Genomic DNA, 23,652 nt, shown 5'->3' on the forward strand with positions numbered 1-23,652 from the left:
CAGAAGGCAGCTACGTCACTGAATTCCTTCATGTTCATATTAAATTCCATCTTCAACACTGTTTGGTCCTTGTCTGGCCATAGGAATAGAGGGAATGACCAGTACATGTCAGGAAACTAGGGCCAGGCCCCACAGCCCAGCAGAAGGCAGGCTGCCGCAGCTCCATGCCCCCAGGTCCAACCAGGAGAGGCACACATTCACCAGCAGGCTTCACCCCTAGAGACCCACACTTGCTCCTCCCCAAATCACCTAGGTTCATCCCTTTCCCTGCCTTTGGTTCCTCCACTAAACATCTCATAGAAAGCTTGTGCAATTTCAAAATGCTCTTTCCCTGCATCCCACTGTGTCCACTATCCCTAGGTAGCACCCTCTCTGTCCAAAAGGTGTTCTGGCATTGACTCATCTTGATGGGTTTCATGTCCCAACAATGGGGGTAAGAGTCTCCTGAGATGGAGAGCCTGCCTGCCATGGTGCCTCTGTGTTCCTCTGGGCTTGTGGAGGTGAGCCTTTGATGGGCTGATGGCTCCTACAATGGGCCTGGGAGTAGCTGAGGCAGGGCGTAGACAGGTTCCTGCACTTGCTACTGTGTCTGCTCCTTTGCAGGTGTCCAGATGAGCTTTTATCCTATAATCTAATACAGGGAACTGAATTCCCCAGGTACATATTAAATTCCACCTCCAAAACTGCTCGGTCCTTGCTCTTATGCCTGTAACCAGGCAAGGACCGAACAGTTTTGGAGGTGGAATTTAATATGTACCTGAATGAATTCTGTGATAAAGCTGCCTTCTGTACCAGGGAACTGAATTCCTTCAGGTAGATATCAAATTCCATCTCCAAAATTGTTTGGTCCTTGCTCCTATTTCTGTTATCAGACAAGTGAATTACATCAATGAGTACGTCTTTATGGTCTTTCGCACACAGAAGCGAGCTTGCTCTATATGTGTCACAAGTCAGGTGAATGCATAACAGCCCTAACCTGGAAGCCACAGGAACTGCCTTTATGGCAGGAAGTCTTGCCCTCAGGCTAACTCATAGCTAGCTAGCCTAAGTGGAAACAAATGCAGCCTCCACACATCTGCAAAAGCCACACATTTGCAAAAGCCCTTGCTGATACAAGCAATAACTGCTTTCTTTAAGTCCAAACACTTGTAATAAGTCCATTCTCTACCAGGCTCACAATGACTTTTCCTCAAAGAGTAAATTTCTCCACAGAGAACATCCAAGTATAGTAAACGATGATACATCAGGGGCACTTCCTTCTCCCCGATCAGGACAACATACCATTATGGTCAATTGCACCCTTACCTTTTTACGAACTCCCTCCTGTGTGCTGGACAGCTTGAGGAGAACAGGGGGTAGGAATTTGGAAATAATGTTCTGTAACTGCTCATCTGTTTCTGCATGGCCAAGACGCAAGAACACACGTTCAAGTTGATCTGCAGTTTTTAAATAAAAAAGGAGGAAAGGAAAGAAACTGGTTGAAACTCAAAACTGCCATAGCAGGAAAACAACTTTTTCTGAACATGCCCCAATGGGCTTGTAAGAAACGCTGCACACAATTACTTCCATCTCCACAGCACTCAGCACAGATCCATCCTGTATTTTAGCACTACCTGAGCAAACTGTTGATGGCAGAAACCGGCCCAACAGCTTCCAGTACTAGCCTCCACAACTATGTGGAGACCTCTCCTATCAAAGACAGAAGCAATTAAAATTTCCTTTGCTTCACACTGTGTTTCAAATAGAGGCTAAAACAGCTTCAAAGCTGAAATGGAAGGTTAGGATATTCAAGTCATTCCCTGCCCTTTCTGCTTTGACAGCAAAGGTGTTCGGCTGTGAGGATACTAACTTTTGAAAATATGCTTGCTGTGATCTGCATTCAGACCATGTTGTTCCATTATCCCCACTAGTTAATCAGAGGGCAAAAAGATCTTTCCAGTTTTTATTATTATTCTTGTTAAACCTAGGGTTGCAGGGACCCCATTGCTGTAGATGTGTCAACAGAACAAAACCACCAAGCACATACAAGAGAACCCAAGACCAATTACAGCTAATATTGTAGAAGTGAAAGAGTCTAGACAAAACACAAGTTACAAGCTTGGGGCAAGCCATACCATGGCAGTTGCACACCAATAAACAGGCTGCACACCTGAAAGCACAAGAAACAAGCTACAAAATGAAAAACAAGTTATTTGAAAGCTTGAGACTACTGTTCAAGGGTAAATTTAATACCCATGGGAGTATTAACAGGACATCTTGACACAGGCTAACCTGTTCTGCCCACAACTTTCTCTTAAGCCACTTAAGTCTTCCAGAAAATCTTTACAAAGCTGTACAAATGGTGACTGAACCAGATACTAATTTATTATAAATTGTTGACCTTTCTTCCAAAAGACAGCATTATCATCAATAGGAATCAAATCGTAATTGTGAAACACAGGATATATTGTTGTAACTTAAAACACAAAGCTCCTATTACGATTCTACGAAGCTGGTGGCATGTTGTAACAAATTCACCTTCCTCTAACCAGCAGGTCTCCTCCCCAAACCCAGGAAGGAACACAAAAATAATTTTTTTAACATCTGCAAAGAAGTAGAAGTTTTAACTCCTACACAATCAAGAGAAGTGGGGGGAGCAGGGGAAGCAACAACATCTGTTTTCTCAGTGAGACAGCAGAAGATCATTTCAAGGAAACAGATGAGACCAAAATCTTCTGTCAGCAGCTCAAGCACAAGGGTTGAGGACCATCTGTCTTTTTATAAAGAATGGAAGAGTCCCTACTTTAAGTGCCAGCATGCAGCTAAGCCAGAAGCAAAGCAAAACCTCCCTGGTACAGCAGCACTGCTGATGGCTGGACCTTGTGCATGGGATCAGGAACGTCTCTTTTCCATACTGCAGCACCGCAGGCCAGATCCACAGACAGCAAGGAGACCCAGGGCTTTTGAAGGGACCACAGGTCTTAAGACATCCTACAAGGAGGAAACCATCTCCCCCAAAGACTAAAGTGACCTGTTGCAAGCTGAGATTAGAGAGAGACCAAGGAGAACCCTCCTTCAGAGAAGGAAGATCACTGAGCTGGCTGTAAAGGACTACAGAGGCAAAAAAGTAAAAAGCACTGGTACAGGGCAGAGGTAAAGACTGAGGTGAATGGATGTGGTTGAAACTTAAGTGAACAAAAAGGACGTTCAAATGCAAATACAGCTCTCGTCAACAAAACTATCATGACGTAGCTGCAGAAGGCTTTACTGTCCTATTTTTTAAATCTGTGCTATTCCTGCACTGAGTCCTCACAGCACCGTTCCTCCTCTGCCAGCTGCAGATTAAACACGTATCGCTTCTAACATTTTATTTTCTGCTGAGCAAATACAACCGGCAGCTGAAAAGACAGAGGACTATGAAATTTCACTGTCAGTGAAATTACAAGCTAAAACTCTGCAGCACCTACAATGCAAACTGACTTGAGAGTCAATTTCTTGTTTCAGATAGATTTCAGGGAACAATCAGGCTGCTAGCTAGTCAATGCCTTCATGACATTTATGTCATATTCCAATTTTTTTTTAAATCCTAACAATTTCTTTCTCTCTTCACCTTCCTTTTCATGTCATACCCCCCCCCCACCAGGACCTCCACAGTGTCTCTCCACCCCACCAGCACCAGGGGATTGCCTAGGCCATGCAAAGCAGCATGAGTAATAACTCAAACAATGAACGAAATTATCAAATCTTTCCCCTGGGACCTGGAACTCCAGGAGATCACTGCAGACCCACCATCCTCAAGCAAGCCAACTGAGGAACCTCCCCAACAACATGTTCCTTCACATGGCAACAGATCAGACTCAAGTGTAAAGAAACACGAGTGAAGTTATTTCTAAAGCCATTTATTGTAGCCACTGGACTACACACTTTCCGAAAGGCACAGAAACCACTCTGTGCATGCCCACAGGAAGTGCAGCAATGCACTGAATTGCAAGCATCTACTCCATTTCCAGCTTCCTCCATTATCCTGTTGTTACAAGCAGCAGCTAGAATTGTAATAATAATAGAGATCAGAAGGAAAAAAAAAAACCCTACCCCCCTGTTTATGCTGCCTGTGAGACACATTTATTACTTCCCCCATATCTCTGCTACCTAGTCAGTTAAGCCCTGATACTGTCATCAGGTATCCTCCCCTTAACCATAAGCACAACAGGACTATTCAGCAAATTCAAGGAAACTAGTTGCCTGGCTGCAGTTAAAAAACTGGTCAGGAGTTTGTCAGAGCACTCTCCCAGTGCTGCTGATGCAGGCTGTATCCATAGCAGTGAGACAAGAAAACAAAGAGCTATAAACCCTCCAAAGTATTGCACATCAACCATCTTCTCCCTAGTCTTTATTCTACTAACAATTAAGACCATCTCTCAAGCTGACAGTATTCATTATGGGAAAGCATAAATCCTGGATATTTAAAGCACCACATGCAATGGTCCAGGAGAGGAGCTGGAGACGCAGTATCAGGGACACAGATACTGTGTCCTACTTCCATGTGTGCTGCAGACATGCTGGCTGGCATGGAGCGAGCTCCCTTCCCTCTCTACCTTATGTCTCCTCACAACCATCCCCCAGCCTCCCTGTCCAGCTGGCACCATAGAACCATAGAATCTTTAAGGTTGGAAAAGACCTCTAAGATCGAGTCCAACCATCAACCCAACACCATCATGTCTACTAAACCATGTCCCAAAGTGCCACATCTACACGTTTTTTGAACACCTCCAGGGATAGTGACTCCACCACCCCTCTGGGCAGTCTGTTCCAATGCTTGACCACCCTTTCAGTGAAGAAATTTTTCCTAACATCCAATCTAAACCTCCCCTGATGCAACTTGAGGCCATTTCCTCTCGTCCTATTGCTAGTTACTTGGGAGAAGAGACCGATACCCACTTGGCTACAACCTCCTTTCAGGTAGTTGTAGGGAGCGATCAGGTCTCCCCTCAGACTCCTCTTCTCCAGGCTAAACAACCTCAATTCCCTCAGCTGCTCCTCATAAGACTTGTTCAGCCTTCACCAGCTTTGTTGCCCTTCTTTGGGCACACTCCAGCACCTCAATGTCCTTCTTGTAGTGAGGGGCCCAAAACTGAACACAGTATTCAAGGTGCAGCCTCACCACTGCTGAGTACAGGGGCACACAGTCCTGCTGGCCACGCTATTCCTGATACAAGCCAGGATGCTGTTGGCCTTCTTGGCCACCTGGGCACACTGCTGGTTCATGTTCAGCCGGCTGTCGACCAGCATCCCCAGGTCCTTTTCCGCCAGGCAGCTTTCCAGCCACTCTGCCCCAAGCCTGTAGCGTTGCATTGGGCTGTTGTGACCCAAGTGCAGGACCTGGCACTTGGCCTTATTAAACCTCATACAGTTGGCCTCGGCCCATTGATCCAGCCTGCCCAGATCCCTCTGCAGAGCCTTCCTACCCTCAAGCAGATCAACAGTCCCACCCAGTTTGGAGTCATCTGCAAACTTACTGAGAGTGCACTCAATCCTCTCGTCCAGATCATTGATAAAGGTAATAAACAAGACTGGCCCCAAGACTGAGCCCCGGGGAACACCGCTTGTGACCAGCTGCCAACTGGATTTAACTCCATTCACCACCACTCTCTGGGCTTGGCCTTCCAGCCAGTTTTTTTACCCAGTGAACAGCACACCCGTCTAAGCCATGAGCCACCAGCTTCTCTAGGAGAATGCTGTGGGATACAGTTTCAAAGTCTTTACTAAAGTCCAGGTAGATAACATCCACAGCAAGCAGACCACTGTGCATCAGGCATCAAACAAGACTAAGGGTTTGCTACCAACCCATTTCACATTCCCCCATTGTGCACTTCACAAGGTTTTAAAAATGAAGCCAAAACTTTATCCATCTAGTTTTACAGCCCCCACTGCCTACTGTAAAACAGAATGGTTGCACAGCTGTAATTTTAGGGGGGGAACACTAAGTTATATGATAATAAAATAAGTAAAGCAAGAGGTCTAACTTGCTTTGCGACATACCATAGAAAAAAAGATGACACAAACCATTTTGAATATAAGCCTTAGCAACTTAGGAATCTTACCACAACTGGACAGTAACAGCACTGAATTTTAATTAGAAAGCTTTACGTACCTCAGCCTTTAACTTTGCTAGCCAATACTGAACTTAAAATGCAGTCCATGCAATGACACACTTCCTAAAATTCTTCCTTTTGAAAGTTTACTAATACAGTTAAAGATAATTTTTAAAGTTTTCTGGAAGCCCTGGAAGAAAGAAGTAATGGAGGGATGACATTCAGTATAGCTTTATCCCCATCTAAAAAGGCAATACTTAAGACATCTGAGATTTTAGAAAAGCTTCTCCTTCTTCAATCTCACATTAAACCCTCATCTCAAATTTAGGACTGTAATATTTCCTTAGTATTGGTTCCCATCTATAGCACTGCCTGTATTGGCTAATACTATCTCTATAAAATTACCTCCATTGTCAATCTACTGCAGTTCAACTCTGGTGAACATGGGGCCAGGGGAAGAACACGCTATCAGAGGCAAAGGACCAACTTTTACTGCAATCCAGAGAATTTACAAAAGAGAACCCAAAAGATTGCCATTATTTTATTTACACTGATGAGAAAGTCAAAGGGAGAAAGGAGGAAAGGAAGGAGGCTTCACTGGAAGCACAACTGGAAAACCCTGTGCCCAACTCTGCAGGGCTCTACATAAAGCACTCCAAAAACAAACTCGCACGTCAGAAGCAATGGAAAAACATGGTGCACCAAGATCACTGTGAGTTTTCTAGATTTGCTCCACTGTGGAGAGCCCCTTGCTCTGCCAGGCAGTGTTGGAAGGAATAACCCAAATAAAATTAAATCACTACTACCCTTCAGCACATCACTGAATTCATATTTTTCGGATACTCTTGCAAGTTTCCCTTTACAAACATGAAAGCTGGAAGCAATGTCTTGAAAGAAAGATGATTGCTACATCACCCAGAATCTGCTCATGAGCTATGTGCCAACCATAGTCCCTGTCAGACTTGCCCACTACATTAGAAAGCACCTGAGAAATCATGTCTGATTTAATAAGTAGTCTTAGAAACATCATACATGTGCCACAGCTATGACAGTCGGCATTTTACTATGGATTAAAAAAAAACCCCCACAACCAAGAATGAACTACATGAGTAGAAAAATTAATACCAGTTAGTTTTATTTTTAAAATACATACAATTAAGTCCGTGCAAAATTTCTAATAGATATTCATGTATTTTGGCACAATCACAATTTCTTTCCATGTTTCTGCATAGTATTTTCACACAATATTTCATTTCTTGTGGTGTTTTCTTGAAAAAAAAAATGTTTACAAGAGGATGAACGTAAATATGGAGAATTTAACAATGGGCATTGCATATGAAGAGATGTTACTTTCACCTGTATATTAAAGAATCAAAATCGCAGGAAAACAAGGTATATCTTTGGATCCCTGTTTCCAGTAGCAATATCTGATTTGTGTGAACAGACATGGTGTATTTGGAATCTGAAGTCCCCAAATCACCACGCTAATGCAGTTACCTATCTATGAGAAAATGCATATTTCACTCCTGGTTCTTTCCAGTCTCCATTTAAGACTACAAGGAGGAATACAGGTTTCAGCGCTTATGAGGATGCCTCATGCAAAAAGGAAAGGAATAGATTTCAAAACACAGATAACATATACAAATCTTACAAGAAAGTCACATTGACAGCAAGGCTCTAACTTGTGCTTTATAAACTTCCAAACCCTGCAACAGTGGCCATAAAGGGGTCAGAGCTATTTCTAAGTCTTGTTACTTCAGAACTGGTCTTGCAGTCTCCCAAACCAACAACAAAACCCCAGCCCGCTCACTGAAACAACACATCCCTTCTTCCCATTCACTACATAGTAGCTTGCCAAAGGGAACTGAGAGAAAGACACAGAAAGGATGAAGTAAATAAATAAACAGCTTAGTGTCTTCTGTCTGTTAACAAAGGTTGTTTCCCTTGCTTTTTTTTTTTTTAAAAATTAAAATCACAGAAGTGAACTCTTTCAATGCTTGGCCTGAGGTAGCTAGTTCACTGTTTATCCATCTTTTTATCAAAGAAATCTCCTCCCAGTCTAGCTAAGCGCAGTTCCATTTCATGTGCCCAGGTTCTTCTTGTCCTTATGCAAGATAAAGAATTAGCTCTCTCTGGCATTCATAGATATTACGCACAGCATGTCAGCTATTCTGCACAGACCCCTCAGCAATGTGTATTTGTGTAGTTGAATATAAAATAAAAACCCCTATCTTTCTTTTTATGAAAACCAACTAAAGAAAATACCAGGTCTAGGACATGTAAAGCTAACTGTACTTCATAGTTTAACTAATCACCACAAAAGCATCCCTGGAACCAAAAAGAAAGTCCAAATCAGAGCAGAGTGGGACAGTAAAATTAGCTGCATAAAGCCAGAATTTATCTTCACTTCCCTGAAAAGCATCTGTTTGACAGACTAGTGGGATTGCTACATTAAAGCATGTCTAGAACTCTGTTTTGGTAAATCAAACAAACAAACCAACCCTCCTCCATTACCTGAACTCTGTAGAACCATTACATCACACTAGCATCCCCCACATTTGCTCCAGAAGGCCCTCTACCAAATAATGAGTACTGGACACAGGGGTGTTTCAACTTCACTGCTTGGATAGCAGGATAGTTCTGGAGAGGTCCCTGCTAAAGCAAAAGCTCAAATACACCCTTCAGCCCCTCCAGAGCCAAGCAATTCTTTCTGCACTATTCCACATGCAGAAGAAAGAATAAAGTTCTCGTCTACTGCGCCACTACTAAAATAGGAGTCAAATTCTTGTTCAAATAGTATTAGACTCCGGGAGAAAATATATCTCATATGATTACAGTAGCAAACAGTGAGTCAGGATTTGCTGGTGCTATTCCTGGCTCTACCAGTAACCCATCACATGCCTACAGCCAAATCACTTAAGGGGGCATTTGTAAAAGTAGGCCAGCCACCAGGTTATTTTACAAGATCTGACTGGAAGAGGCTGGGAATGCAGGATATATTCTCTTTTCTCATCCTGTTCTTCCATTTTATAGAAAAGCTTATATAAAAGCTTGAATAGCATACTGAAACTCAAATATTTGCACTATGCCAGGCTTAGGTTCTCCATTTGAGTGGCTGACTATTCTTACTCAAGATTAACTTTCCTTTCTTTTGCATCAGAAATCTTATGGCTTCAGGGCCAATTTACTAATTTTGCAGTAATTTTTAAACTACCATATCTCCATTCTTATGCTGTCTTCAAACCATTTGTCCTCTAAAATGGTAAGCACCCTTATACAGAGTTTAAGGAAAAAGTAAGAGTTTTTGTGTTTGACTGGCACTATTGATCAAAGCTTCCTATAGCCATGTGTATATAAAGCAAGGAAAACTGGTTTTCCAATCTAAACCAGTAATTTTTCTTGTTATTTTCGGACTACTCATCACTCTAAAAAGGAACAGATTTCTTTCCAAATATGCTGAAATTTAACTATTCAAATGTATCAAAAGACAGTAGGCCCACTGTTGCTGGCTGTTTAGTTGCCCTCTCTTTCTGTACATGAAATTACTTTTTTTCCCCATTAGCTTTAATTTTTATTTAAGAGTACAGTACTTTCTGTTTAGTGACAGATGTGGTACTAGGGGAAAAAACAAACCAACCAAAAAAAAAACCCCACACTCTTTCCTCCCGCACCCGCCCCCCCTCCCCCAAAGAAGATTTCTAAACAAACCAATAAAGTTCTGAAGGATGCAGTGGTCAAATAACCTGAATGACATCATTTAATTATGAACATGAATCTCAACCTAAGGACATATGTCCCTTCAGCGCACCTTAACACAAAGGGCTGTGTACCAACTGGCACATAGTTGAGGACTAATTTTTCTTGCAAGATCAGATTTGGAGGCTGGGAAGCTAGATTACACACAGATAAAAGCCGACGAGTTACAAGCAAGAGATGTTACACTGACTGGTTTCACCAAGGGGAATCACATTAGCATTGTAAACCTGACAATAGAATCTCCCGAATGACAGCAATAGTGGGGTCTGTCACAGTCATGATTACAATTTATCCCAGTTGTCAATGGAATAAATAGCTTGGCATTTGTGTCCTCCGATTCAAGGATCAGCATAACTGAAAGATCCTTCTAACTCCACCATGAGATCCTGGCTCTTTGGCTACATAAAGGACATCCCCACCATTAACATATGCCTTATTCTGCTCAACCTAGTTTCAGTAACATCTAACAAGGATCAGAGCAAGGATGTTATCTACACAGCAGCACACTGAGAACAACCAAAAAACTCAAGTGACGCATCACACAGAAATGCCTTAGGTCTGAAAGCCAATAGCACAAATATGCTCGAAGTATTTCTTCTGCCCTTCCTCTCTGGTGGTTGCCAAGTACTATTTCAGGGCAACCAAAGGCCCTCTAGATTGGCTGAGTCATACATTATCTTGCTGTTAACTCTTCACGGTTGTCCATGAACTAGTTCTATTCCAAGACAGGAAAAGCAGGAAAACAAAAAACATGCTTTTACATTTCATAGACTTCTCCAAAGAGAAGCTGATCATTTACTGCACGGGACTGAGAAAGGGATTTGGAGGCGACAAGCACACAGAACTGGACTTCCGTACCCTGCACGTTTGGTGGCAGAGGCACCGATTCTGGCTGTTCTCGTCATGTGCCCAGAGCTGCAGAGGCTGACGATGTGCTTACATACCTACCGTGAGACATAGCATTGCTCTTACAGCATGTAAGAAGTCTGCGCGAGCCCATTAATGCTTCAGCACACGTTATTTTTACAGCAGTTCCGTAGTTAAAAGATGGTGACCGAACAAAGCAGAGCAAGTGCTAGTAGGCAAGAGCTGCCGCTCGCCCCTTCAGGGAGCGGGGTGACAGGGGCTGCAGGGTGTTGACGCTACCCCTGCACCGGGGGTCTGCCGGCTCCGCGCCTCGCCGCCCCGGGCCACGCCGGCAGCCGCCCCCGCGGGCTCCCTCTCGGCGAGGAGCCACCGCACCCCACCCCCCCCAGCGAGCAGGCGAGTCGGCCCCGCAAGGTCACGCAGCCAGGAGCGGGCGCAGGGCCCAGCGAGCCCGCCCTGCTCGCGGAGGAGCCAGGGCTGAAGGAGCGCCCCCCGGCCGCCCCAGCCTTCAGTTTCCGCTTCCCGACATGGCTGCCCAGGCCCGGGCCCGGGCGCGGGCCCGCCGCCGTTACCGCCTCGCCAGGCCGGGAGCTGCGCCCCGTCGCAGCGGGGCCACCGCCGAGAAGATTTCCCGGTCCGGCCCGGCCCCGCCGCCGCCCCGCGCCCGCGCTTCCCCCGCGGGGACGGCGCCCGATCGGGATGCCCCAGCGCCCCGGCCACTTACTGAGCTCGTCCTGGGCAGCTGCGGCGGCCGCAGCCATATTGCCAGCTGGGGAGAGAAGGGAGGCGACGAGAGACACGCCGCACCCGCCCGGCCCTGGCCGCTCCCTGCCTTCCGCCCCTCTCCTCCGCCGGCGGCTCGGCACAGGCACAGGAGGGACAGGCACAGGGCCGGCTCCCTCCTCCCGCTCCTCCTCCCCCTCTCTGCGGCTCTCCCCCAACGCCAACCTCCGCGAAGGACGGCGGGGCCCAGCAGCGCCCGCCCTCCCGTCACCGCCGTTTTATATTTAGAAAGAGCTGAGCCATCGACCCCGCCGCCCGCCCCCGCCGCGCACACGCACCGGCCCGCCGGCGCCGCTCGGGCTTGGCAGGGGGCCTGTACCGCCTGTTTCCCCCCGCCGCCCGCGGCTCCCGGTGGGTCCCAAGGAGAGGGGCGGGGGCGGGGGGGGGGGGGGGGGAGCAGCAGACTGACCGGAGTCCGCGCTGACCTCCATGACGGCCGCGGCGCGGTCCGCACGCTCCACAGGGGCGGAGGAGGGAAACGGCCCGGGGAGCCGCGAGCGGCGCATCTGCGCCCCCTCTCGGCCGTCGGTGCCTCCAGCAGCCCACGGGCGGCGAGCTCCGCCCACAGCCTGGCACAGCCCTGCCTGCAGCCCGGCCCCGCCCACAGCCTGGCCCCGCCTCGCCCAGTCCCTGGCACAGCCCCGCCCGCCGCCGCACGGCCCGCCGCCTCGCGTAGCCCCGGGCCTCGTCCGCGGCGTGCTGCTCGGCAGCCCTCCTCACCCGCCTCCTGGGCTGCGACTGCGTCGGCCCGAGGCTTCGGCGCCACTGCCGGCAGCAGCAGGCACAGCTGCTGGGCGCCACCTTCTCGGAGCACCTCCCCTGGCATCTCCGTCTCTCCTGCTGAGGTGGCCGTGGGTCTGCATGTGTGACAAACACATGTTCAGGAATATCTGTTCGGGTTTTTTTTTAAAAAAGTTCAACACCGTTGCCGCTGAGCTATTGACTAAAGGGAGAAAGCTGCATTGTAAAATACCTTAGGTGCTGTTTTGGGGTTCTAAGGCTGCAGGAGAAAGGCATGACCACCACACAGCATCCTGCTCCTGAGCTCATCGGTGCCACGTGTAATCTGTGTAAGAAGCGTATTGGCAAGAAGCTATAATGGCATCCCTGGAGGATAACTGACAGCAGACAGTGTGGCGTCCATTTGCTAGCCTTTTTATTGCTGCCTGCAGATGGCAGGGGGTCAGCTGGTGACCTCTCACTGCAGCTCCAGAGCCACTTCTGCTCAGCAGAAGTGAGCCCCAGGTAACGCAGTGTCAAAGAACTGGCTTCTTTCTCGACTCAAAAAAAAAAAAAAGAAAAAGAGAAAAAGGGTGACAAAACTGGCCATGGACAATTTTTGGTTTCTTTCTCAAGCTCAGGATCTGAGGATTTGAATGCCAGTCTCCAGTGCCGAGAGGCTGGACTCTAATGAGCTGCAAAGAGGTGGAATTTTTTGGAGGAAGCAGATTTGGGACTCATCCATCTCTCAAAGAAACGATAAACGTTTATTAATGCAAAAAAGGAGACAGACAGAGGAGGCCAGAAATATAAGATGCATACTCATTTCTAGCAGAAGAACAGCATGTGTTCTGTGATGAGCTGAGTATTTTCGTGGCAGATATTTCCAGCACCAGACATAAATCTGACTTTCCTGGCAAAGGTCCAATACTCAGGCAACATTCCTGACAGTTATACTGAAGCAGAGATGGAGTCCTTGTTTCCAAAACAAGTTTTTGAGTAAAAAAGATCTAAGGCGGCACACCTACTTTAGCAGCTCTGAGGCCAAATGTCTATTTTAAAGGATTTTAACACCTTTCCCTTTGCCATCATCATCAAAGGTAGCTGTATATACATCAGACAACAGCAGCAGGAGTGTTCCCTAAGGCACCTTCTGTGGGGCATATATCGTATGTATGTACAGGGAAGTACTCTAGGGGCTGCCAGTTAAATCACAGCGATCAAACGCAACGCAGGTAACAAAACCCGAACTCTTACAGAAGTGAGCTTAAATTAAATACGAGTTCAGGGAGTGTTGCAAAAGACTCTTCCCTGGAAGGAACAGCAAGCGGAAACAGATTGGAAGGAATCAGGGAAGAGACTGGCCTCTCAAACCCGGGTTCTATCACGACCGCTTTTCTGTCGCGATCCCGCTGCTCACGAGGCTGGCGGCCGCCGCGAAGACGAGAGGGGTCCCCACGGACGCGCGCGGAGGCCGCGTCCTCCCCGCCGACCCCGCCCCTCCGGCCGCGCGTAAGCGCCTGCGCACGTCGCGGGCCTTGGCGGCGGCAGCGAGATGGCGGCGGCGGGCGGCGGCCCCAGGTCGGGCCGGCGGTGGCTGCTGTACCTGTGGCTGTGCGCGGTGCTTCTGCCGCGGGCGGCGCGGGGTCTGACAGAGGGCCTGTACTGCGGGCGACGCGTGTGCTACGAGGTTCTGGGCGTCAGCCGGCAGGCCAGCAAGGCGGAGATCGCCCGCGCCTACCGGCAGCTGGCCCGCAAGTACCATCCCGACCGTTACCGCGGGGAGCCGGCCGCGCCGGGCGGCGGCGGCGGCCCGCAGGCGGCGCACGAGAAGTTCCTCCTCATCGCCACCGCCTACGAGACCCTCAAGGTGAGAGAGCGGGACCGCCGCCGCGGCCGGAGCCGCTCCGGTAAGAGACAGCGCGGAGGGCCGGCGGAGGGGGCCGCCCCGGGGGGCCGTGCGGGGGGCGGCGGCGGGCCGGGGAGCGGGCCGGGCGGGCAGGCAGGGCGCCCTGCCACGCATCGCGTCTGCCCGCGCTGCCGCTTCCCTCGGCGGTCTCGGTTTCGGGAACGGAGGCGGCGTCCAGGCGAGTAGGTGCGGGGCTGGGGCTAACGGCGCCCGGGGCACGCTTCTCTCCTGTCGTGCTGAAATCGCCCATCTCTGTGTATGGGCAGCTCGCGCGTTAGGCGCCGGCAGCAAAATTAAGCAATTCGCATGTTGCGAGAAGAAAAAACGTGGCTTTAAAATACGCTGAAAGGTATATAGTCCCCACCGTGTGCCGCATCTGTCTCTGAAGCGTACGTACATCAGAAGAGATCGGGATTCTGCCCGACTTGGCCGTGCACACTTCGCAGGTGTCTTTTCCTGGGGGGGGGGGGCGGGATCAGAGCCTCTCGGGTTTACACTTGTGCATCGCGGCGGGCTCTGCAGCATCGGGTCTGCATTCCTTTGTGTGGGCTCAGCTGGCTAGCTGCCTACCAGCAGCCAGGGAAGGGGCGAAAAAAACCCGAAAAACCTTCAATAGCCAGCCCAAGAGCACCGGGAGGGGATACAGTTCTCTTGAAGATCCCTTTGTATTTAGAATTTGTTCTCTTGAAAATCCCTTTGTATTTAAAGTGAACCGACTGGGCTTTATCATAGAGGTATACCTTTAAACAAAAAAAGTAACAGTGACTCGAGTAGAGTATGGGATCTGTAAGGGAGGCTTATTGGGGCAAAGTATCTGTGGCTTGGCAAAAGTGGAAAAATGAAACCTTTGAGTGTTTTAAGGCTGTGACGGAGAAAAAAGGGAACTTTTTGGGGGATAGGAATGCAGTTGAGGCTGACAAAATTAAATTTCTCGTCTCTTAATTACATGGGTGAAAATGAGAAAAACTCTGAGAAAATGAGAACAACGAGGTTTTGAGATGGCTTTCCATTAGATGGGTTCCACAGCCCCATAAGCTTATTCTAAAAGATTTGTAAAACAATCTATTAGTAGGTTCTTCATCTGAAAATCTTTTTCTGAGCAATATTTATTAATTCTAGTCCATCTGGATTTCCCATTCTGACGTTAAAAATACTTATTATGTGATTTTCAGTTGCCCGTCTTTATTTCAGTATTAAATGTCTTCATGCAGTGCGTGCTTAGGCATTTAAGACCACGTATGTCAGATATGTGTGGGCAGATGAGCATGAGAACAAATTAATTGAGAATATGAGAAAAGGACCGAAAATTTTCCTCTGTGCTTCATACTCGATTGGGCTATTGCAAATTCTATAGCAGTATGGTCATCAATGAGATGTAAAACACAGCTATAACAGAGTAAGTAAAAACAGGAATCTGAACCTATGCATGTTTTTTGTCTCATCCTGCAGGATGAAGAAACACGTAAAGATTATGACTACATGTTGGATCATCCTGAAGAGTATTACAGGCATTATTATCACTACTACAGCAGGAGATTGGCACCCAAAGTGGATGTCAGAATAGTGATTCTAGTGACAGTGTGTGCCATCTCCGTGTTTCAGGTAAAATTTCACGTTTATGCGACACTGCTCAGGGAGTTTCTGAACGAGAAGAGAGGTATCTGCAGCTCTCGTAAGGTGCCAGGTATTAAACAGTGTCAGTGAGGAGGCCTTTTCTATCTGCTGTGGTAAACTTCTGTGTGGTGTCCATGACAAATCTCAAGTCAGGACATACTGAGCAGATTTTTGACTGCCCTTGGTACCTTGGGCAAAGGTAGAGTTTAGTTTCTCTTAATGGTAGGATATTTCATAGAGACAAGTGCAGCTTTTCTAAAGAAGTTACTTAGTTCTTCGTGGCAGGCTGAGAATAGCCTGTTCCTGAGCACAGCCAGGATTTGTGGTCCAAATAAGCGTCTGTCAGCTTGTCAAGCTGTGTAAGTAATTTTTTTAAAAAACAAACTAATTGCAAACTAAATTCAAGACTCAATTCAGATGATAGGACTGAATATCGTGAGTTTACTGTTGCATGAATCTTACATGGCAGTGGTTTTTAAACACCACAGTGAAGTCAGGAGAGAAGTGAATTTGGTTCAGTGAAGTTTGCTCTGAAGGTGGTAGTTCCAAGGTTGAGGAAACAGCCTGTGTTTTAGATGAGAAAAGTTGTGCTATTGCTGACAAATATTTAAGTGGAAGAAGGTTTCTTTTCTTTAGTGTCTATTAGATTACTGGCTCAAAATGTCATTAAAAATACCCAAAAAGTTTAAAGAGAAGATACAGTTTATTCTGTGGTGCAGATAGCTCACTTTTTAGGGGTATATTTGAAATTAAAAGAAAAATACATTGATCAGAGTTTGAGAGCTTGGAATAGTAAATTCCAATGGCATATGCAGCCAAATACTTAATTTTTCTTCAGACTTACTTTCATTCACAGTTTCTTTTCACCTCTTACTTCTTATTTTGGCTGTGAGACGCTCACTTTCCTGCAGTCCAGCTGCCATAGGATTGCAAATTCAGTGTAAACTGATTTGACCGTCTCTTGCTTTCTGTTGTTTCTGCTTCATGGCCTTTGTTAAGGTTGTATAATGTGTATGTGCCTGCCCTTTGTCTTGGTGAATGCTGCGAAATGCTGCTTTTTTTTTTTTTAAAGTTGCCCCAATAAGACATGTTCACCCCAGGCACTATGTTTCTGGTTTGTTGGAGGGGTTTTTTCCCCATTGATATTCAGAGGGTAGCTGGAGATTAGAGAGGGATGTTGAATCTTGTAAAGTCAATCCTATCAGACTAATGAGATTTTCATGTACTTAATCCATGTTTAATTAACTATTTTAAATGGGTAACAGTTTTAGAATGAAATGTTCATATACCAGCTACTTTATAAATAAAATCCAAGGGGGCTTCTGAGAATAGCCAGCACAGCCTAGCATTAACGTTCAGGAGATTGCCATCTTCCTGTGAACAAAACTAATGTGAACAGTGTCTGCTTATCCTTCCTCATCACTGTATATTGCTGTGAGATATCCATCTATTTTCCAGGTGCCTTACTAAGTTTGGAGGAATAATTATAGTTTCTGTGATACTGCAGAAGAAGTACTGTTCAGTTTTTTACCCTTGCTGTAATGTAATTGTGGTTAAAGGTGTATGATAGCATTATTTTTTTCTCCTGGCAAACCTCCAAATAGGAATGTGCCCGTATAAAAACAGGGTTTTTACTTTTACTATTCTTCAATTACAGTTCTTCAGTTGGTGGAGTAGTTACAATGAAGCGATCAACTATCTAGCTACAGTGCCAAAATACCGTATACAAGCTACTGAGATTGCCAGGCAACAAGGTTTACTCAACAAGACTAAAGAAAAAGGCAAGAACAGGCGGTCTAAAGAAGAAATACGTGAAGAAGAGGAAGAAATCATCAAAGACATTATTAAAAATAAAATAGATATAAAAGGCGGTTATCAGAAGCCCAAGATATATGATATCCTTCTATTTCAGATCCTTCTTGCTCCTGTTTACTTGTGCAAATACATCGTTTGGTACTGTTGGTGGATTTATTGTTTCACTATTAAAGGGCAAGAATACGGTGTGGAAGAGAAGCTGTATATCATACGAAGGTACATGAAAATGTCTCAGTCTCAGTTTGACAGCCTAGAAGATCATCAAAAAGAGACCTTTCTTGAACGGCAACTGTGGATACGAGAAAACTATGAGGTGGGTAGCTCTGGTGGAAAAGCTAATGTTAGTTGTCCAGCGCTCCCAGAGTAAGAACAGCTATTTTGTGGAGGTGATTGGGACGGGGCTTTGTGAAGCATTGCTTCAATTTTAGCTATTGCTTTCTAAATCAAAAACTGTTAGACAACTACACGGTGTGGTTTCTTTGACTTAAGCTCACATACTGATAGACAGCAGCTCCTGACTGTGCCCACGGATACAGGAAGGGATTTTCTCGATCAGGGGATGTCCACCAGGGATTGTTAGGGAATCTCTGCACGCAAGATTTAGTTGAATCTGCTGAAAGGCTTTCTTATAACAATGTAGCATGACAAAGTTATTGTAGTAGGTTGAAGACTGTTCTCCAAACACTAATAATTTGTAATAATTACCTGGGTCATCTGAAACTCCTATTTCATCAATCTTCTAATCCATTAATTCTTAACTAGTTTTTTTTTTTTTTTAAACTGTCCCTTGATAGTTCTTTGGCCTTCAGTGAGTCAGGGACTGTTCTTGCTGTGCTGTATATCTATTCAAGTAAAGATGGTATACGAAATACCATTGGGCACAACTGCTTGGATAGCCAGTTACTAAATAGTCAATATGTAATTTTTTTTAAGCTTTCTGTGTGAGCAGTGAAAGAACATTATCCACAGAATGGAATTTGCAGTCCAGAATTACTTGGGATGCTGGGGGGTGGCAGATTGACAAAACACTTTTATTGTTTCACACAGGCTCATCTGTGGGCCATCTGGGTGGGAGGTTTCTAGAGAGAAACTGAGAATATGAACTTGGCCTGCTTAAGAGGAAGAGGAGATGTTGCTGCTGCTCTGCATATGCTGGGAAAAGAAACAGGATGGTGGCAGAACTGCCTTTGCTGCTGGCAGGGCACCAAAGACAAGAGAGTGATTCTTTAAAAGTAGGCAGGGGTGGATTAATCTAGAAACTTGGAGAGGAAAATAGTAAAATTGGTGCTAACGTAAGGAAAGGATTAGCCAACAGGCACGTACACTTGTTGAATTGTGATGGGTTTCCTAGAAAACAATCTGGAAGTCCAAAGATTGAGTAATGTTACTAGTCAAAGCAGATGTTATATGGAAAAAGTAAGATAGGATGGATATCCTGTTATTGTAGAGAAGAAATGGTTTGGGATCCATGCTGTTTCCAACTAGTGATGTTTTGGTGACGAATATAAAAGAGCTGTATTTGCCAGAAGTGAAGTCTGTTTAGCCCAAACTCATCTCCTGTGGTGGTCAGCAGTTGATTTTTAGTAAGAATACGTGAAAGTTGTACCTGTATAGCAATATTTATCCAGTATAATTTGCAGCTTTGGGACTTCCTGAAAAGGAAATGGTGTCTTTGTAGGTAATTGCTTTAATGAGTTTTTCTTTAATAAACTTACCTAGTCACTCCTTGAATGCATTAAAACTTTCAGTGTCTGCTATGCATCTGGTCATGAGTTCAGTAATACGTGTAGATGTTTTTTTCGAAGCCACCTGGACACCTGCTGGTTCTTGTATTATTGGAAATGGAGAGCAATCATGCTTTATTCTTTTTTCTCCTGCTACCTGTGTTCCTGTGTACCACTGCCATATCCTTACTTGAAACTTAGTCATGTCTTTTCTAGGCTGAAAAATATGCTTCAGTATTTCTCCCCAAAAGCTTCTCTGTTCTTTGATCATTGGAGATGCCTGGCTGCATACTGTTCAGTTTTCCCATGTCCTTTTAGAATGGGAAAGACCAAGAATTCAATACACAGGTACATCATGGAGCTCCACAATATTTTTTTTCCCCCCTCTGTTACTTTCCTAATAATTCTTAAAAGCTGTATGATCACTGAAAATTGAGCTGGTATATTTACAAAACCATCTATAATATTTTTAAAATCTTGTTCACGCATAGCATAATCTTAAATTTAATTCCCTTCTGGGAAGAAGTCAGGTGACACTGGAATGACATAAATCTGTATGGTGTTGAGATTTACACTGTCTGTATCTACATAAACGGCCTTCCAGAATAAAAACACAGATGCATTTTTTTAGATACTCGTCTTTGCTGATAACTGTAGATTTCATTACAATGACACCATTTCTTGACTGAATGTAATTACTTATCATTTAGTACTGCTAATAGTTAATGCAGCAATATGAACTTAGTTGAGAAACTTCATCAGGAATAAAAAATTCCATAGCAGTATTCTGTCTAGACAATGACTTTGAAATGAGAAAACAGCTAAAGTGAGGAACTGAACAACTGCATTGAACAGAATGTGTGCTGAGAAGGGACTCAAAATTTAGCTTTCTGACCATTAGCAGTTCTTTACTGCAAAATTTTATTTTGCTGAATGCACAAACATCTAATTCTTTAGCAAATAAGCTTAGGAGCTTGCAGCACCATCTTACGAGGAGGCAGTTCTGCTCTCAGCAAAAATGCAAAGCATCTCAACTACAGCTGGTAGGCTTCTCGGGTGGAGGTTCTCATACACTTTATGTTGGTCAAGGTCTGCTTTTATGTTGAAATTCAGTGTTCTGTAAAGACAATAAGCTGGTGAATGATTGAACTACGAACACGTACAGCCCCCTTTGGGGTTCACTTAAGCTGTTTCTTCAGCCTTATGAAAAATTTTTGTCTGTCTGTCAGGTCTATAAACGAGAACAAGAGGAGGAGTTAAAGAAGAAGATGGCCATGGATCCCCGATGGAAGAGATACCGGCGGTGGATGAAAAATGAAGGACCGGGGAGACTGACTTTTATTGACGATTGAGAGTTGCTGAACAAAATGTGTGCTAATGTTGAAAGTGATTTGCATAACTTTTCACTACATCATTTGGAGTTTTGTCTGCTGTGGGTTAGCAGTGATCTAAAACTCAGGAATTAGTAAATCAGGCTGAAAAATAATACAGGTTTACCATTTTTATAAATCAGACCTATTCAGCAGGCTCAGCTCAATATATATATATATGCGCCATTTACTTGGGGATCTCAGTGTGGAATTCATTATTCCAAACAATGTATTTTCTCTACATATTTAATATTTCATGATCAGTGCAACCATAACTTTAGTCTTTCTGAAAATGTTTCTAGATGAGTCCTTGAAAGTCCTGTTTTTCCTTTTTAAAATGAAAGGTTCCTGCAAATGGACACTGGAAATGCTTATAAAGGATTCTGAAGCAAGGACCATTTTCTGTTTTCCTCTCTCCTTCCTCTGACTTTTTAATCCAATTTCCAAGATGCCAAATTGTTTTTTGATGTAGACAATACGGGGATTATACCAGACTTCTGCTATTCCTGCTCCAGTTGGAAATGAATTTTTTTTTTTGTGGGAATAAATGATGCATGACTGATCATCATCGTGATGCAAACAAGCCTTAATTCTTTGTTCTACCGAGTGATTCATGAAATAGTATGCTTAGATCTTTTGCGTTTGGTTTTTCATCTTGTGCGTTGGATTGTACCTGCTTGTTCAGAACAAGTATAGCGGTGAATATTAGTCTACTAAATGTGACATTTCTTTCACCAAAGTATTGGTAAAAGGGAAAATGACCCTTTTGTTAAAAAGGGCAATTTTGATGCCTTATGTAAATAAAAGTTTATATAATATACACACTGGATTTGTTTTAAATTCTAAATCTAAAGTATTCATTATGTTTATCTCATCTGATCAGACCTCAGACTACTTACAATAAATAATGCAAACCAGCATGCTGTGGTTTCCTCTGTAACTCAGCCCAGGTCAGAGTTTCCATGATTTTCTGGTAAAAGGTTCTACACAGGAATTTTACTAGGGAGGAGGTAGGTGGGGAGTGTGGCCAGATGGGGCTGCTCCTGTTGTTTATCACACCTGTAAAAGCAAGTTCTTTGGAAGTGTTTCTGTTGAAAACGGTGCTAGGGTAGCTGGCTTCTGTGGAGACTGGTTCTGGGAGAGAAGCTCTTGAACTTGCTACTCCTGCCAAAGCCATAATAGCTAAAAGTCTTTTAATGCTTATGGCATGTTTTTTGAAGCAAGACTGATTCTGCAAAGGTGACGTGTCCTCATTCTTGGAGCAAGAGTTGCTGTTCTTTATGCCTCTCTTGCTAGTTTAGCTTTCACTAGTTCTTGGAATGTCAACTCAGTTTTAAAATAGTACATTCAAAAGCACATTAGAAGTATTATGCTAAATGACTAACTTCTGTATGCATTAGTAAAATTTAAGAGGAACTGCTAGATTTGTCCTTCATCTCTGCGCATGTAGTGTAGCTATAAATCTAAGTCACTTTGTATTTAATGGTCAATTCAAATCTAAAACTTGTGAAAGAAGGTACCGAGAAAAGCTGTGCTTGCTGTCATGATGTTAGGGATACTGTAGTGGTGTGGCAGTAACGCTGCAAGGATACTCATGAAGTGAGAGACCTTCACAGCTTGCATGTGTTGCTGCATCATCCCCTAAAACACAGTCACCTCCTGCAGGAGTGGAAGGGGGAAGATTAAGTTGCTGTGATAGAAATAAAGGGAATAAAGGTAAGCACAGGTAAAGTGGTGGTGATTATTTGGTAAGAAAGTTGTATCTGGGAAAGAACCAGGCAAGTGCATGCAAGAGGATCTAAACCTGTGGCCACAGTTTCACAGGGTAACAGCTGTGCTGCTCTTGCCCTTGTGCCTTGTTTTGCTCCATCCTTTCCCTCCCAAGCAAACTATTTGGGTTATACAAATAAGCAGTCAAAACACAGATCTGCGTTCCCTTTTTGCCTGGGTTGGTTCTAATCAAGATCAATTTCCTGACCTGGCACTACATGAGGAAATCTGTGTGATGGAGGGGCAGTCCCTGGGGAGGACAGAACTGTCTCTTTCAGTGGCAATGGTGTCTCGTCTCTGTGGCCTGATGCCATGTGGAGAAGGGAAAGTCAGCAGGTACTGCATGACCTGCTGAGAATGAGCCGTTCTGCAGGCTCGACTCAGTTCCCTCTTTTCTCGACATATGAGCTCTTTGAAAATAACCAGACACAGGCATAAATTCACAGGCTACGGCAAAAATTTGCTGGACAGTGACGCTGTGTCTCTGTGATGAAGGGTCAAAGAAACTACTGTGTCTTAACAAAGCTGTCAGCATTGCAGTGACACCTCATCAGCTGAGGCTACTGAGCATTTCTAGTCTAACAGCTCATTGTAGTTCTAAATGATGCCTGTCTTTCAGGCATACATTTTCAGTCCCTCTTTTATCTTGAAATTAAGTTGACAAAGCAATTATAAGAAAAAAAACAGGAATCAGACTACTGTTACACCTCATAAAGCCAGTGTAAATTGAGATGTGTTCAGAGAGAAGTGTTTGCGTGGACGTGTGTTACTGGTACTGGCTAGCAGTGAGATCTTTGTGTGGCAAAGTAATAGGGATCTTGGAGAAGAACCACCTTCCTCCTATTAACTTTTTTCAAGGAACTCTATCTGTTTTGTAGCAGGTATGTACTTTCAAATATATAGAGTATATAAGGTGAAACGTACATTTCACTCAATATGCAAAAGGTATTTAGAGACAGGGCCTTTTATATTCAACGCTAGTCTTTTCCACGACTGTGCTGAGGTTTTGATTGAGGTTCAAGCATGTCCACGGCTCATTGTCCCTACATTCAGAAAAATCATTTGAGACTATGAGCTTCATCCCGCCAACATTTTAACAGGCCAGCAAACTCTGATGGCTGGCAAACACCCGCCAAAACCTGAAGTGACTTATTTATAGTCGCTAGCAAAACGGTGATGAACAGTGCAGGGGGGAGGCAGCAACGCCGGCAGCAGCTCCCTGGCAGTTCGAGCCCGAGGGCCGCCGTGCGGCG

At 44.9% G+C, this 23,652-nt stretch overlaps 2 protein-coding genes across 8 annotated transcripts in view; one reads left to right on the top strand and one right to left on the bottom strand.

The window, feature by feature from the left end:
- Window positions 1-13,908, bottom strand: part of ECPAS (Ecm29 proteasome adaptor and scaffold) — a 70,237-nt gene extending 56,329 nt beyond the window's left edge. For 2 of the 6 annotated variants that reach the window (XM_054808868.1, XM_054808866.1), the window contains exons 1-2: window positions 11,887-11,982; window positions 1,306-1,436 (exon numbers count right to left, since the gene is read on the bottom strand). In XM_054808868.1, coding sequence (XP_054664843.1) covers window positions 1,306-1,436; window positions 11,887-11,908 — 153 coding nt within the window. In that variant the 5' untranslated portion in view covers window positions 11,909-11,982. Of the gene's footprint in view, window positions 1-1,305; window positions 1,437-11,418; window positions 11,679-11,886; window positions 11,983-12,197; window positions 12,335-13,803 lie in introns of those variants that run through there. The other 4 variants (XM_054808862.1, XM_054808864.1, XM_054808865.1 and 1 more) reach the window with 4 other exon arrangements.
- On the top strand, window positions 13,732-21,545 carry DNAJC25 (DnaJ heat shock protein family (Hsp40) member C25). 2 transcript variants are annotated; one of them, XM_054808872.1, is made up of 4 exons: window positions 13,732-14,067; window positions 15,556-15,708; window positions 17,378-17,848; window positions 20,489-21,545. In XM_054808872.1, the coding sequence occupies exons 1-4, from the start codon at window positions 13,753-13,755 to the stop codon at window positions 20,609-20,611; spliced, it is 1,062 nt and encodes a 353-aa protein (XP_054664847.1). In that variant the 5' UTR covers window positions 13,732-13,752; the 3' UTR covers window positions 20,612-21,545. The 2 variants fall into 2 exon arrangements, with proteins under 2 accessions (XP_054664847.1, XP_054664849.1); XM_054808874.1 differs by lacking the exon at window positions 15,556-15,708 and having other exon boundaries at window positions 13,735-14,067.
- Window positions 21,546-23,652: the final 2,107 nt, after the last annotated feature.

The sequence above is a fragment of the Grus americana genome, chromosome Z (assembly GCF_028858705.1).
Source record: "Grus americana isolate bGruAme1 chromosome Z, bGruAme1.mat, whole genome shotgun sequence".
Classification (NCBI taxonomy): Eukaryota; Metazoa; Chordata; class Aves; order Gruiformes; family Gruidae; genus Grus; species Grus americana.